The following is a 16,305-nucleotide window of genomic DNA, read 5'->3' as shown; positions in this document are numbered from 1 at the left end:
TAAGTAAAAATGCAATAAAACATTTCTAATTATTATATTTTAAAACCAAGTCAATAAGTGGCCTTATGTTGGTTTAGTGGCACCATTGCTACCTGAGTTCAATCCCATTGCTCTGAGGGACTGCCATTACTTCTCTCTCTGAGGAAACTGCCCAAAGTCAGGGTGCCCAGGATCTTATTTCCAGGGTGGGTACTATTTCCTCTCCCCCTCCCCCACATAAGGGCAATCATTCCCTAATCTAAATCTCTAATCCTAACCTCTCTACTCCTCTCCACCCCCACTCCTCCCACTCTCTCTTTCAAGCTAATTTTGTTCTCCCCTGCCTATCCACAAGGTGAATCCATCTAAATGTCCTTCCACATCTCAACTCAACATGTCCCAAACTGAACATCAACTTTCTCCCCACCCCAAACCTGAACGAACTGTATGCTGTCAACAACCCTTTCCTTTCTGGAGTGAAGACACCTGTCTTCCTGCCACCACAGACTGGAGCTCCTGGGGAGACAGATATCCTACAGAACTAAGGATGGGACTTATTCAAAGATTATATTCCTGACCCCATTGAGAACATATACATTCCTCCCCCCTGGCCCTGGGAAAGGCAGGGATACACTGTAGTGTGTCTGTGTCAGATTACTAGTAGAGGCAATTAATTATTGGGGGAAAGATGGAAAATATCCAATCAGAAGCCATGGCACAAAATTAGATTAATGGTGTAGGATGAGGGAAGAAATGCCATTGGGATAGAAATCAGGGCACATGAGTCCTAGTAGACTCTTGGCACAAATCATTACCCTACATTCTCCTTAAGTTTCTTAATAAGGTAAATGGGCATTCTGTAGCTTAGATTTGTAGGACGCTTTTGGCATACTAGGCATTCTAACTATATCAGCCCTTTTGATTCACTACAACCCTGCTTGAATATTAGTAGTGCAAATATCGTCGCCATTGTATGAATGAGGAAATGGATGATTATAGCCATGCAGCTAGCATAAGGTGAGGCTAAGATTTGAATCTGTTTTCTGACTTTAAAACTCAGTAGTTTACCTTCTACTTGATTATTTTTATTTTATTTTTAATTTATGGACTAAAACAAGCATTTCCAGAACATAATACAATAAAAATGATCATTGCACATGAAACCGCAAATCTACTATGTACAACCTACTGTTCCTTTCAAATATACAACAAAATTCTCAGGTAAATTTCTTTTTTTTCCTCCTTCCCCCCCAGAGATAGCTACTGTTGGAGCCAAATAGGTAAAGACACACACACACGCACACACACACACATGCATGCACACACTCACACATGCACACTCATGTATGCAAATATATATGTAAATGTATATATGTAAATATATGTATATGTAAATATGTATGGATGCAGATAGAGTCTTTCTTCATAGATCCTTTATAGTTAATTTGGATATTTATAATATTCAAAATAACTAATTCAAAGTAGTTCTTAAAACAGTATTGCTGTCACAGTATACAACATTCTCTTGGTTACTTCATTGTTCAGTGAGATCACATATGGAAGCACTTTGAAGACCTGAAGGTACTATATAAGTACCTATTACTGTTATTATTCTTACTGCTATCTCATTGTCATCTTTTTCCATGGAATTCAATCAGAAATGGCCTTAGACAAGTTGATATACTACTATTTCTTTAAATTCAATAATTGATACATTTTCATAGATTTTAAGGACTTTCATCGTTATTATTACTCACTGCTGTACCAATAGGGATCTTGGTGAATAGTAAACTGAGCATTTAGTGGAGAAGATTTGAGTTCAAATCTTGCCTTGATAATAGTTGTATGACCCTGGGTAAGTCAATTAACATTATCTAGACGCTTCAGGCAGCTTCCTGGCACTTAAATATGAAGTCACAGAACTGCATTGGTGGACAGAGTTCTCATCACAGGAGAATAACAGATCTTTTCTGTTTTCTCACATTATTGTAGCATCCACCCATCCTTTCTTACACTTCCATGGACTAGAAGAAATGTTTCTGAGCTTAGTTCAAATAACAGGGAAAAGTGGCATTGTCTGCTGCCAATAAATTACATTGAAACTGTGGCTACAACTCTTAGACCTCGACTCAGGGTAGGCGTGGCCAGCTCAGGGTTGCCTGCATGGCTAGACTATTATTTCAAATATCTGGGGTATCACTTCATGTTAACAGCATAGAATTTAGCATTTATTGTTTTTGTTTCTAACTTCAAGTCTTTCAGACTTTTTCTTTAGGAGGGAAAGAGAGTAAATGCCACCCCTGTAGGCCAGGCTACCTGCTAAAGCTTGTAGGACAATCTCTCTCTCCTGGGTTTGGCCTCTGGAGACCACAGTTTGGTTCATCTGTATGAAAAACAATTTAAATATTAGGCTAGGAATATAATGAGAGGCAGGTATTTAGAACAGTTCCTGTCAAGCCCAGGAAGGTTTCTTCTATGGCCTCCTATAGCACTGGGGGTGGGGGGTGGGGTGGTGATAGGGGTGGGGAAATGGAGGAAGGGAAAGGGCGGGAAATGTTAAGGCTCACTCAAGGAAGTACAGATAGAGATGGGGATTGGAAGCTAGGGTCCCAATCAGAACCTAGGTGTTAAGATTTCTGACCCCAAATTCTCATGGAAAAATGGGAGCCTTCACTTTGTGAATGATATATTTCTTTGAGCCCTTTACAACATGAGACCGCCTCACAGAAAGGCTCAAGCACTGAGGTCAGAAAGCCTACAGAATTCACTTTCATGGTGTTCCTCCCCTCTCCTCCTCTTACTTTCTTCACAGGAAAACCCCGAGACCTAGAAATATAGGGCATTATTGGAAATGGAAATCTATCTGGTCTATGTTCTACAGAACCCACCACCTCAGCCTTGACCTCACTACACCCCTGAAAAAGTTTCTTGATGTTAATGGAATGGAACGGAGGGAAATTAGGGTAAATAAAGAGGAGTGGGGTCTTGGCTTACCTCTTCTGAAGTGCCTTGAACTGGATCAATGGGGATCCTAGGCCCAAACCAGAGCCTCTTCATCCTGCTACAACTGTTCCTGCCCCTAGACCCTTCTTTCATCAAAAGGAAAGATTTGGCTCCCAGAATTCTCCACTTCTGCCACTAATCTGAAAAGTACCCTGGACCCACGTCACAGAGGAAAGGGGCATGAGGAAGGGACTCACCATCTTTCTGTATCTGGCTCAGCCTCTCTACCTCTCTTGTGTCTGTGTGTCTGACTGGCTCTCTGGAGTTCATGTCCTGCCCTTCTTCTGCCTCTCCCACTCTTTTATGGCCCCCACTACTGCACTTGGTAGCAAGATGCCGACCGAGCTTCAGGCTTCCTGTCCCAGCCCCGCCCAACCCCCAACCCCACCCTGGGCAGTTTCCATGACACAGCCCAGGCCTGATGCAGCAGAGGCCCTGGCTGAAGGCAGAAGAGGACTATGATACAAAGACTTGCCCATTCTGGAAACTGAGGGCCAGGAGTAGGAGGAAGCAGCTCTCCAGAGCCTTATTATTTTGGGAGGAAAGGCAATTATTTCTGAGACTTCCCTCCAATCCCTCCCAACTCCCACACTCACATCAGAGACACTGGAGTCAGTGTTAGCTGTTGTACCATTGGGCCAACGAGGAGGACAAGCTTTGAAGGCTTTTATAAGAGCACCAAGGTACACAAAAATAAAAGATACCCCCAAAGTGTGACAATTGAAATGTTTAAAAATGCTTTTCTAAGATTTTTCTGTGCCATTGCACTCAAGACTGAGAAAAGTTCATAAAGGCCTTTGGACAGAGGCTGCATGACTGACTACTTATCTGGGATATGGTAGAATTTCCATTTGGGCATGGACAGAACAGATTTCTCTGTACCTGATAATTCATCTTCTGATTCTGTACTTTTGCACAATCTGCCTCTTAAAGTCCTTAATGGTTAGTTTATGTGGTATCTCCTATGCTAGGACTTCCTGGTTTCCCAGTTGTAAGCACTTCTATTTACAGATTACTTTGCATTTGCTTATCTGGAGTTGAGGCTAGAAGGTTGGCCATGGCCCTGGGAAGTCCTGGGTTCAAGTCTTTCAAGTCTTAAGTCTGACTTCTGACACACAACAATATTTAATGTCTCAGTGCTCCAGGCACTTCTTGAAGACTGTAAGTGGGTGAAAAGATGCTGACCTGCATTGTAGAGGAAGTTCCTCACTCAGAATTTATACTAGTGAAATTACAGGTCCAGTCCCCATCTTTGGTCTGGAAGAAGGGACTTGGTTCATCTTCATTTTCCTATTCCCAACACTGGCATAATGCAAGCCCTTAAATGCTTGCTGGATTGAATCAAAAGCCTGCTCTGAGCTCCCTCCTAGATACCGTATTAAATGTAATTTCCAATGTCATAGCTGGTATCAAGTTCAGCACATAACTGAAAGGTTCTCTACCTGCTAAATTCAAGATTTCCTTTGAGCTTGAATCCAAGCTGTGGGACTACCCAGAGAGGGACGAAGTAAGTAAGAATGCAAAGGGGAACCTGGGAGCAAAGGGGACACCTTAACTGGTGTCACACAGCAATTAGCAAATTGATTTTTCCTCCAGTTCTCTCATCTCTAGTCCTGGGGTGGGGGGATAGGGAGGGAAGAAGAAAGGGTCATGAGAGACCTGAAGTAAACTGCTTGTGGATTCCAGAAAGAAGAAACCAGGCACCTGGATCACTAGGGCGAAAAGGGCAGCAAACCAGCAGAGGCTTATCCAGTGTATGTTAAAATTGTATCTTGTTCTGGTCACCTTGACCACCATGCCCTTCTAGTTAGTACAGTAAGTTTTAGCAAGAAATAAGATTGCAAAGAGGAACCTGGAAGTCAAACCGTTCCAAAGATCAAAGGAGCAGAATTTTAAAATTATATCATATATTAACTAAAATTTACATCCTATTAGTATGTGCCAAATCATAAGAAACCATCTAGGCAATGCTTGTCAAGGTTTCTGCTCTTATGATATGAAAATTCCAGACAAAATCCAGATCTCCATAGTTCCAGACCAGCAGAACACCAAAAAATGTGGTGATGACTTTGAAGTTTTACTTATATCTTTGAGATGATCTGAATATGTTAATAAATGAACCCCAAGGTGGCACAGATAGGAATTCGTGTTTCCCAAAAAAACCCCTATAAAAATGAGACCTCAAACTCCTGCGTTCCCAAGCACTCTTCCCTCTCCATCAGGTTCATGCTTCAATCCATGGTGATGGCAGTGATGCTCTTTGCCTCTGATCCTCCCAGTCCTCTTCCCCATGCAGCCTTTTTTCACTATCCCACTCCCTATCCTCACAAAACCCTCTGCTTCTGTAACACTTTTCAACGCCTGTCTTTGTGAATTACTAGTGTGATTGATGCCTCATTTCCACTGTGGTCTTTCCTGGTGAGTATCCAAAGAACCATGGCCATGCCTGCCAGAACCAGAACCATGTGACTGCCCCTATTTCATCATTTCATAAATCAATTCAAAGGGGTCCACAAGCCTTTGACTTGCCTTACTTTTGGAGAAATGAGAGGCCAATTCTAGTTATGGAAGTGAAAAATATGCAAGCACGTAATTTGTCTCAGGGCTCAAGGCACACGACCAACCTATAAGCCCTCCCTGAGTCTCATCATGTCCTTCCTGAAACAGTGGAGGGGGCAGGGAAAAAGACACTGTCTTCATTTTAGATGAAAAAAACAGACCCAGAGTGGCCCAAGTGACTCACTCTGGTGTGAAGCTCCTTTGTGGTGGAGCTGGCTGAGGTGGGGAGGAAGCTGGCCATATGGCCACAGAATGAGAAATAACGATGGTCCCAGGTGGGAGGTCAAGGTTTCAGTATGTTACCAGTTCAACTCCTATGTCTGGGCTCTGCCTCACTCCACAAAAGGAGATCTTTATCTCCTTTCTGAACCGGGCTGCTTCCCCCCGCCTTCCCCCGACACTATGGTCATTGCTGTAGGAGAGGGGGATGGTCAGGAGGGAAGGGTGCAGGCCTCAATCCCCCTCACACCCACACCATTTTCCGCTGTGGTTGCCTGAAGTTGCTGTAAACAAATTAGAACACTGAGGGCTGAGGAAAAAAGTCAGTTCCAAGCTCTTACAAGCTGGAGTGGGGCATGAGTATAGTCAGTCCTGCTGATTACACCAGACAGGAGATACAAAGACAAAAGAACCATCCTCATCTTCAAGGGGCTTACTATCTATAAGGGGGCCTGTTTCCTTTGTAAAAATGTAGTTGGAGTCCATAGTTTCTAAGGTCTCTTCCAACTCTAAATCCATTATCCTGAGTATATACAAACAAGTATAAGATAGAGTATGATAGGAGAAAAGGAGAGCTTTCAAAAAGAAAATTAACGAGAGAGAGAACTTTGAACTAGGAGATGAAGGAAGGCTTCCTGCAGCAGTTGGCATGTGGGCTAGGTCTTGAAGGGGAGTCCAATACTCAGACAGACAGACATATATATATGTACTATACATGGTCCATGGACTTACATGGACAGTGAGGTGGGAGACGGCAACATGAAATGTGGTAATAGCCGGTAGAGAATTTCAACTATAATGTATTCAAAGAGGAGTACCATGTGAGGGTGTGGAGTTGGACTGGAGTTAAGTTGTAAGGGACAATAAATGCCTGATATTTAATGCAACAAATATTTATTAAGTTCTCTCAAGGTACCACGTAGATAACAGGGTTACAAAAGAAAAGTAGAACTCTGTCTTAAGGAACTTAGGAGTATTTTCTTTCCTAAAGTAAATAGGAGATGATGGAAGGCTCCTCTGACATCTGAAGCCTTCAGTCTGGCTCAGGGGTGGGGAACCTGTGGCCTCAAGACCACATATGGCCTTTGAGGTCCTTGGGTGTGGCCTTTGGACTGAGTCCAACTTTTACAGAACAAATGCTTTTATAAAGGGGATTTGTTCTGTGAAGTTTGGATCCAGTCAAGGGGCTGCACTTGAGGACCTAGAGGGCCACATGGGGCCTTGAGGCTGGAGGTTCCCTACCCCTGGTCTCCCTCCCCAGTCTTGTTACACAATGCATCCCTCTACAAATTCAACATTCCTGTCAAACCAGCCTTTCCACTGTTCCTCGTATATATATGGCATCCCACTTTTCACTTCTTTGGAGCAGCTGCTTCCCGTGCATGCCCTGCCCCCCTTCCTCACTTTTGCTTCTTGGATCCCCAGGTTTTCTGTAAAGTGCAGCTCAAAGGCCTTTCTTTAATGCCTGTGATTGCTAGTTCCCCTTCCAAATGACTTTAAATCACTGTGTATTTTATTTGTATAATACAGATTACATTTACAGCATATAGAATGTGTGTAACAGTTGTATACGTATATTTGTATATCATATATAAATGTGTATATAAACGCTCATTATATATAAATGCATAATTTGTATCATACACTTGTACAATACAAAATCATCATGGACGCTGTTTCTCCCACAGAATGTAAACTTGAAGGCAGAGACTATTTCATTTATTTGCCAGGGAGGCCCCAGCAACTAGTTGACAGTAGGTCCTTAATGAAATATTTGGGTTGAGAGAATGAATGAATGCTTTCAAGCAGGGAGACATGTCAGGACTTGGGCATTCAAACTACCTTGGCAACTATGTGGAAGACAGACTGGAAAGGGTGGATTGAGGGTAGGGAGACTAGTCAAAAGACAACGTAAACTGGGGTGGTGGCCCTAAGAGGGGAAGGCTTTGATGTGAAGGATAGTGGAGACCAAGAGCAGCACCCCTACTTGCACTCCAGTCAATAGAATAAGGTGTCTTTAGTTCCTACCTCCCCAATTTCTTTGGGGTTTGCACTGGGATGGCTCCATAGGAACTGGGTGGGGAAAATAAGTGTGGACATAGTGTGACTCCTCAGCCAAACTCAATTGTAGGGGCCAGGTTGCTTAAGAAGCAAGACTGGACCCACTAACCTGGCTACAATGCGCTGCACCCACTGCCCAGAGCAGCTCCAAGCAGCTCCAGTCCTGCTGCCATGACCTGCTGTCCAATGTATGTCTTGGACATAAAATGATAGCCCAGTTCAAACCTCTCTAATGAGTATCACGATTACCAAATCTCAGGGACATGTGGGCTCTCTAGCTCTGTTACTAAAGGAAAGGTTGAGGCCCAGGGAAAGGCAGAGACTGCAGTCTGAGGCTAAATCATGGAGACAGAAATTTGGCTGTTGTTCCTAGCACACGGCTTTCTCTTTAGTCTAGGCTTGTGAGGCTTTAGTAAGGTCTTAGGGAGCTGGAGGACTTCTGTTATCCATTCTCACAGGGACTCTGACTTTGGTGCTCAATAAAAGCAGGATGGGTCCAGACTCGATTGACAGGGGTGAACAGGCTCCTTTGTGGAGGCTGGGGGCAGAGGACACAGTGGGCCTCGGTACCTGGCCTGAGGGGCTGCCCTGCCCTCCTTCTTCCTTCCTCCAACCCCTATGTTTACTGTTTCCCAGTTTCACCACCCCCACCCCCACCCCTCCACACCCACCCACCTACGCATGCACAAACCCCTATGCTGTAGGCAGGAAAGACAATTGCAACCACATCATGTGAGTTTTTAGTGGAGGAGGAGGCTTTTGGTGTAGCAGACATTAGGGGGCTGCTGAGGCTTGAATTCTACACAGGATGGGTGCTGTATGTCCTGCTCCCTCCTGTTTTGGGCAGGACAGGCAATGGTGCCACGCTGCCTACGAAGAGGCTTCACAACTGTTGCAAAACAGCAGATGTGAGAGTGCCAATGGCTGTGACCCACGTCAGCCTCAAGCACTGATGGCGCTTATTCTCTCTCTCTCCCCCAGGTTCCTCTGGGCTCCCAGGTTAAGCTGTGGCTAGGCCAGCGCACTAGCTGGGAGGGCACTTGGTCCTTTCCATGCCCTGACTCCTTCCCCTACTTCAAGGACCAAGATTGGGGTTAGAGTGTCAGGAGTCCACTGTGCTAATCCTATTAGCAACTTCAATTTGGCTAATATTTTTGTTTCATTTTTTTAATAAAACTTATGGAATAAATTATATCGGCAAAGCTAAATCAAAATAAATTAATCTCTTCTCTCTCCACTGATACCCCAGGAGCCTGAGTTCAGGTCCTTCCACAGCCCTCTCTGCCCTGCCTGCCCAAGCCTGTTTTGGAGGCTCTGGAAGACTTGCCCAGGCAGAGAAGGGTGAAAGAAAGCAAGGCAGGCTATGTGTGCTAAGTCCCAACTAGTTCTTCCTCGTCACTCCAGTCAGGCGGGGCATCTGTCCCAAAGTAGCGGTCTCCAAAATTTCCTGCCCAGAGAAAGGAAAGAATGTTGTGATGGGGATATTCTCCAGGCTCGTTCTGAGTAAAATGAGACGGATCAGATGGTGTGGGCTCTAGTTAGCTGGGTTCTGATAACTGGGCCCAGAATGTGAGCTTCTTGCCCAAACTGACCCATTCTCTAGGACTCCTGGGACCCAGGACTTCTCCCAAGATCACTCTCTGTCAAAAGCACAGGAAATGACACTGCTGTCTGAGCATTCAGGGTCAAAACTAGCTTTTAAAATGTCACATGAAGATCTGTCCCTTGTCCACCAATACTGATGCAGACAATTCTGAGAGGCCCAGAATGGGAAAGTGACTCACCTAAACTAAAGTTAGAGGCAGAACTGGAACTAAACCCCCAGCCTTCTAACTTTCACTCCAGACAGGGCCCTTGCCACTACACTATCCTGCTAGAATCTGCTGCTGACATCTGTGCCCACCAGAAGTCTCCTCCTGTCCAACAAGAACGCTCCTGCCCTCTTCCTCCCACCACTAGTTCTTGGAGGGTAGGATTAAAAGGTGTTCAGAAACTCTAGCTGCTCCTCCACAGCATAGGGAATATTTTTTTTAAATCACATGATGCACTTCAAGGGGTAGCAAGGTGGGGCAGTGAATAGAGGGCAGGGTCTGGAGTCAGGAGAACCAGAATTCAAATAAAGCCTCAAACACTTTCTAGCTATGTGACCCTGGGCAAGTCACTTAACCCTGTTTGTCTGTAAAATGAGCTGAAGGAAATGGCACACTACTCCAGTATCTTTGCCAAGAAAATCCCAAACAGGGTCACAAAGAGTCAGACATGGCCAAAATGACTGGACAATAACATGTGCTCCAAGCCCCATAAAAGTGGTTTGTGGATTACTGACCCTCCAGGTCTACCTTCATTGAAGTCACAGCTGGAAGCCAGGTGTGTTTCCCTATCCAAGCCCTTTCATCAAGGGTGAGCCCACCCGGGGAGATTCAAGTTGGATTGGAAGATGGAGGACTTTGGACTGTTGAGACAAGGGCACTCACCAATGCCAGGGATAATTCGGAAAAGGTCATTCACTTTTTTATCCACAGCTGTGGTGATGATCTTCACCCGTGGGAAGGCATATGCCACCGAGTGGACACCCATCTCAGCCATAAGCAATGAGAGCAGGAAGATTTTGTCTTCTGGAACATCGTGATCCTGGGGGCAGAAGGCAATGTAGGGGAGCAGAGAGAATGCCAGACTTGGAGTCAGAAACCTGGGTCCACCTGCTGACCCTGCCACTTATTATCTATACAACCTCAAATAGTCGCATAAACTTCTCTTGGCCTCAGTTTCCTTCTCTATAAGATCTGAAGGGTTGGATGAGGTGATTGCTAAGGTCAATTCTAGGTCTAAATCCCATGATCCTAACTGCCTGATCCCACAGGCACACAGGTTGTAGGAAAATAACGTAAAACACTTCTGCATTCTGGGAGGAATCCTGTGTCCCACTGTCAGTTCTAAGTGACAAGCCCATGTCCAGGCTCATCAGAAATGCAGCAGCCCATGAGGCAGAGATGCTGCCTACTCCTGTAGCCCTGTTTGCCACTGTCCCATTTTCCTCCTTCACTCACCAACAGCACTCTCACTGCCATCATGGCTGCTGCACCAGTAGACACCGTGCAATCCATCAGGATCACGTGGTCCTGGCTGATGTCCTTGGGGAGTCGAAGGTAATGCAGCTGGGGAGCAATGAGAGAAGGCTGGGGTCAGAACTGACTGGAGAGTGGGAACTGCTGCTTTGGTCTATGTAAAGTCTCATCCCCATTCCCTTTGCCAGGAGCCAATGTACTGGCCTCGGGCCTTATTGTGCATTCAAGAGTCACCCCAAAGGCACCCACCCTCCTGGATGTAACACCTAGGGTGCCAACCCAATGCCATCCCAATGACCCCTGAAATGGTGGGGCTTCCCTGTGTCCTCACCTCTGGCTCTCCAGTGAGTTGGTTGGTCTGGATGAGAATAGTGCCAATCCGGACATCTTTGCACACAGCCCGCAGAGCTGGTTCCATGGTCTCCCCAGCCCTTAGGATGGACACCCCTGTGATCTGCCCCCAGAGCAGAAGAAAGGAGGGAGTCATTCAGTCCAAGGGCTCTGCTCATATTCCAAGAACCTATTTAGTTCTTGTCATATATTTGTTGGGTTAGTAGCCATTATGGTCATTCTTTCCCTAACCCCCAACATGCCCCAACTCACCTGCTTCCCAGCATAAGTTTTTCCTTCATAGTCCTGCCCCTGAGGTGTCTGGACAGTGCAGCCCTAAACAAAAGGAGAACGAGAGGGATGGCATTAGACCAGGCATAATCTAGCTGCCCCACAAGGACCTAAGCTTCCCCACCTGGCCAATACCTCCTCCCTGAAGCCATGTTGGAGACATAGCTTCCTTGCCATGGGAAATTAGGTGTTCTTGAGTTTGTGCTGCAGTACATGGGAACTCTCAGCCAAGCCTCCATTACTTGCCGAGTTCCAGCCTCTGGGTTTCTTCCCATCAAACCCAAACCCTGGAGCACAAGGGCTCCTCACCTGAAAGGGCAGGAAGGAGAGAGCATGTTCAATGAGAAGCCTCATAAGTCGCTTTGAATAGAATATAAACTCATCCCGACTGGTCTCCTTATCCCTGGAGAAGAAAACACAGGTTAAGTTTAGGAAGGAGTAGGGGCAGGAAAGAGAGGGCAAATGGCATCACTTCTGACCCAGGGACAGGAGCTAACATAAGCATAGAATAGGAAGTTAATAAATGTTAAATTTAAATGAACACTGACAAATAGCTACTGAATATACTGTCCAGTAGTCAGACCAGCTCAGGACCTACATCCACTTCAGAGCCTTATCTCCTGGAACGTTTCCTGGTGGTGTTGGGGTAATGTCCAGTTACTAGGCTGGAGAGGGGGCAGAGACAAATTCCACTGCAGGCAGGAAGGATCTGACATAAGTACAGTTAGGACTGGCCTCTGAAGGATACAGGATGGTTCTAGTCTAGCCAGTGTCAGAGAAACTCAGAGCTGGAACATCAGAGACCATCCAGTCCAACACATATCCTCTCAAGAAGCAAATTCCAGTTTTATTTCATATTACTCCCATGATTCCTGCACTCTCAGTTTCAAACTGACCATCTCTCCTCCATGCCTTTGTGTGACTCCTGTCCCCAGTTTAGAATGCAATCTCCCCACCCCACCCCCTTCATCTTGCAGGAACCATAGTTTCCTTGAAAGCACGTCTTCAGTGCCAAATCTTACACAAGGCCTTTCTTGAGTCCCCAGTCACTGTCACTCTTTCCCTTTGGAAACATTACACTACTCTGAACATACTTGTTTATACGAGTATCCCCTTCTCCCCAGAAGAACGCATGCTCTTTAGGGCGGAGATTGTTTCCCTTCTTGTCTTGTCTTTGAAGATTCAGCACTTAAATCAGGGCTTTGTACACAGTAAATAATTAATACATGTTTGTTGAATTGAAGCAAGTCTCTGACAGATGGTTACTGTCTAAAGATTTTACAGTGGACTCCACTTCAAGGAAGATCTAATTATTCACAAGTCTTTCTATCACATCAAATTGAAATCTGCTTCTGAATATTTTAGAAGAAATGCCCTGGGGGGAGGCCCCACAAAAAACCCCAAAAGCTCTGTACTCACAGTAAAACTAGATACAACTTCACTCAAGCCAAGGGATTAGACTGCTTGAAAGTGAGAAAGTGAGAAAGCTCTAGAATAAAGGCTGTGGCTTTGAAAGTCACCTAATTCAACAAATACCATAAATTGGTGCTGACGTGCCCTATATTGTTTGGGTAGCATCTTAGAGATGAAGACCTCAAGGTGATCAAGGGAACAGTTCTATCCCAGGAATCATACCAGCTATTCCTGAATACCTGATGATGGTGTGCATCCCCCTCACTTGGGGGGTGCTCTTCAGTACACTAAGGGTCCTGGGGAGAGGGTGGCACTGGTGGGCTGAGGCCAATGCTGCCCTAGAAATCAAGAGAAAAAAATGGTCACGAAGGTCCATCAAAGGAGAGGCAAACCACATCATCACAAAGCCACAAGAAAGGACAAGAGGGAAACTGTTCCCAAATTATTCACCCCAGTCATAAAGACTTGATCGGTCCTTCTAGGGTGATGCAGCAGAGGCAGTAAGGGTATGTGGTGTATGGGGATATAATACACATGAAAGCTGACTCTTGTAGGCCAGGAAGCGAGTAAGCCTTCTTTCACCCAAATGATTTCATTAGAACTATCTAAGACTTTCTGGCCCCATGTTGAAACCCAGTCATCTGAACACGAATTAGTTAGAAACATGACAGGTTAGAAATAGAAACTATGAGCATGTTCCTTTGGAGGTAGCAGGGAAGGCATATGTCTCAGCTGGAAATTGAGGGGCCTCGGGACTATAACCTTAGATGCTAACAGAGTCAAAATCTCCAACTTCACTGCAGACTGGAATGGGGCAGCTACATTCTGACACACAACCCTGAAAGTTGTGAAACACTTATTAAGCTTGAAGGACAGAAAGTCCAGTGGGCAAAGGCCATTTACACTGGCTACTCGGTCCATTTCCATTCAGAAAAAGCAATGTAGCCAAGAGTATTCATTAAAGGCCAAATCCATAGAAAATGCATCCTCAAACCCTCTAGAGCAGGGCTTATCTTTCAGAGAGGACTGAAGGTCCTGTCATTCCAAGTCCACACAGGGAGTGTTGTGCTGCTATCTGATCTATATCAGGCTCTCATGTGGCAGAGATTGATACCATTTCCTTTCTCTGGAGCCCCATGGGAAGGGAAGACCAAGTACTCACCAGATACAATAAGCAGAGCCCCAGCTACCTGCTATACACTGGGAGAGACACCGAGGCCAAGGGGTTGGGGTTAATGAACACACAAGCCAATCATCAAGCAGCAAATCATTAGGCAAGAAGCAACGAGGGGAGACGGTGGGAACATCCAACTTGGACATACCAATCTCACCCTTCTTGGCGAAGCAGATGCAAATCACAATAGCGTTTAGTATTTGACAATAAAACCCCTCTGACAGGCAGCCCCTCTAAGGCTTTCCGACAATCTCACCATGCTATGGAGCATCTCTGCCTTTTATTTGACTAATCCATGGGATTAAAGTTATCTCTTTCCTGAGCTCTGCTCAAATATAAGCATGTCTGTATCTGCTTTCTAGGTGAGGAAGCCCTCATGAGGGGGAGAAAGTGACAGTGAATCAGCTCTAAGTCTGAAAATAATCCCTTCATGGAGGCCAAAAGGCAAGAATTTAGAAGTTGTTCCTGGAGCAGGCAGGAAAAATGGTCAAATAGTAAAAACTGAGCAGTAATGAATGGTGGGGGAAGGGGGAAAGGGGAGAAGAACAGGAGATAAACGTGTATCATAAAGACCAGGAAACAGTCTGCTCTCAATGGCACATTCTCCACTAAGCAGGGCTGATCCAAATGACAAAGCTGGTCAACTCTGACAGTGTCATGTCTCCCAAAAAGGCTTGTGAGAGCTTCAGTCTCCTAGAAAATTTATTATGAAACAGAGAAAACACCTCAGTGGGCCAGGAAGTAAGTTGAACTTGGTTTGTGAAAAATATAGCAGCTTTTTCTGCCCTCTCTGAACGGCCTCCCTCTCCGCCCAAGAAGCAGGTTTCTTTAACACTCTCCTCCTTCGGGCTCAAACAGAAATGATTAATCACAGACTTAGAAGTCTTAGCTTCTTGAACAAAGCTGCTTTGATTTGGCCCAGAAGTTTCCTGAAGCCAAAAGGACCAAAGCAGCAACAGGTCAAGGCTAGAAAGGGCCAGATGAGTTGAGGTACTAACCAGGAAGACAGGAACCTATATTTCATACCCTCATTAAAAAAACAAACAAAAAACAACTGAATGACAGATAGCAAAAAAAAAAAAAAAAAAAAAAAAACTAAACACTAAAAAAACCCTACCCTGCAGAGGTTAGTGACCTGCCTAGACTATCACAGGCAGAAGGTGTCATCACAACCTGGGACCAAGCAAGCATGGGATGGGGAGACTTAAACCTCAAAGAGACAAAACAGTCTTGTTCCTGATTCTGAAAACATCAGGGACGATTTTGTTGTTCAGTTTTTGATCTAATTACTTCTCTGGGATCAAATTCAGCAGTGTCTGCACACACTTCTCTTGGGAATGAATCACAATTCACGTCCCCTCATCTTTGGAAAAAGAATGGCAGAGAGGACGCATCTGAACAAGAGATGTGGCACTGGGGAAGTGGTGATGGTAGGTCTGTCAGAGGTGCTCTAACTGCCTCTAATCATAGAGAGCAGCCCTTCCCTTCTCTGTCTACACAGGCTGGTGAGTTCATCCCTTTTCCAAACAAATCAAACTGCCATCGTGTTTTCCAAAAAGAACTATAAGCACTCAGATGATTCAGGGGCTCCTATAGTTCAAAACCGTGTCCTATCTGATAGGCTGATGTTGGCAAGAACAACCAGGCTCACCTACTGCCCCATGCTAGGATGGAAATGTTAGATAGCATGGCTGGGCACAGCTGGCAATCCCATCATGTGAGCTGTTGTGGGCTTCTATACAAACAAACAGTGGTGATGGAAGTATGGGAATAATCAGTAGAGTCCTATCTGGCTCCTGGCTCAGGTCCTAGGTTGTTTGCCTGCATAGCATCTTAAAAAAAAAAAAAGATCCTGGAGAAGGTGCTGCAGACTGTTCCCGGGAGTATGCCCTCAGTGTCCTAACGTGGGTCCTGTGCCCATGCATAAGCACACGCACACACGAAACCCCACATGCAAATGAACCCAGTCAAGGAGAGGAGAGGGATGGTGGCCCCAACTACCAAGCTAACACAATTAGTATCAGAATCAAAAGAGTGCAACTTTTTCCTCACATATCCCAGCGAAGCTTCCTCTGTTCACCAGATTGAAGATTATGTTCAGGGAAGGAACAAGGCAGGAAACACATAGAGTTCATTCAAAAACAATAACAACAACAACAAGAGAACAAAAAGAAAACTATTTAGTTAAGGCCTTAGGGGTCACTCCCAGGA

The 16,305-nt window shown here is 45.2% G+C and overlaps 1 protein-coding gene across 9 annotated transcripts in view; it reads right to left on the bottom strand.

The window, feature by feature from the left end:
- Nucleotides 1-6,637: 6,637 nt before the first annotated feature.
- LOC140519813 (uridine-cytidine kinase-like 1) overlaps nt 6,638-16,305 on the bottom strand; it is a 76,581-nt gene continuing 66,913 nt past the window's right edge. For 7 of the 9 annotated variants that reach the window (XM_072633240.1, XM_072633241.1, XM_072633243.1 and 4 more), the window contains 8 exons: nt 16,147-16,166; nt 13,160-13,258; nt 11,817-11,910; nt 11,490-11,552; nt 11,218-11,340; nt 10,869-10,976; nt 10,296-10,452; nt 6,638-9,268 (listed from right to left, as the gene is read on the bottom strand). In XM_072633240.1, the coding sequence (XP_072489341.1) occupies nt 9,192-9,268; nt 10,296-10,452; nt 10,869-10,976; nt 11,218-11,340; nt 11,490-11,552; nt 11,817-11,910; nt 13,160-13,258; nt 16,147-16,166 (741 nt within the window). In that variant the 3' untranslated portion in view covers nt 6,638-9,191. The remainder of the gene's footprint in view (nt 9,269-10,295; nt 10,453-10,868; nt 10,977-11,217; nt 11,341-11,489; nt 11,553-11,816; nt 11,911-13,159; nt 13,259-16,146; nt 16,167-16,305) is intronic. The other 2 variants (XM_072633242.1, XM_072633248.1) reach the window with 1 other exon arrangement.

The sequence above is a fragment of the Notamacropus eugenii genome, chromosome 1 (genome assembly GCF_028372415.1).
Source record: "Notamacropus eugenii isolate mMacEug1 chromosome 1, mMacEug1.pri_v2, whole genome shotgun sequence".
NCBI classification, from domain to species: domain Eukaryota; kingdom Metazoa; phylum Chordata; class Mammalia; order Diprotodontia; family Macropodidae; genus Notamacropus; species Notamacropus eugenii.
The sequence above is the reverse complement of the archived record's forward strand: the minus strand, read 5'-3'. Positions and strand labels throughout refer to the sequence as shown.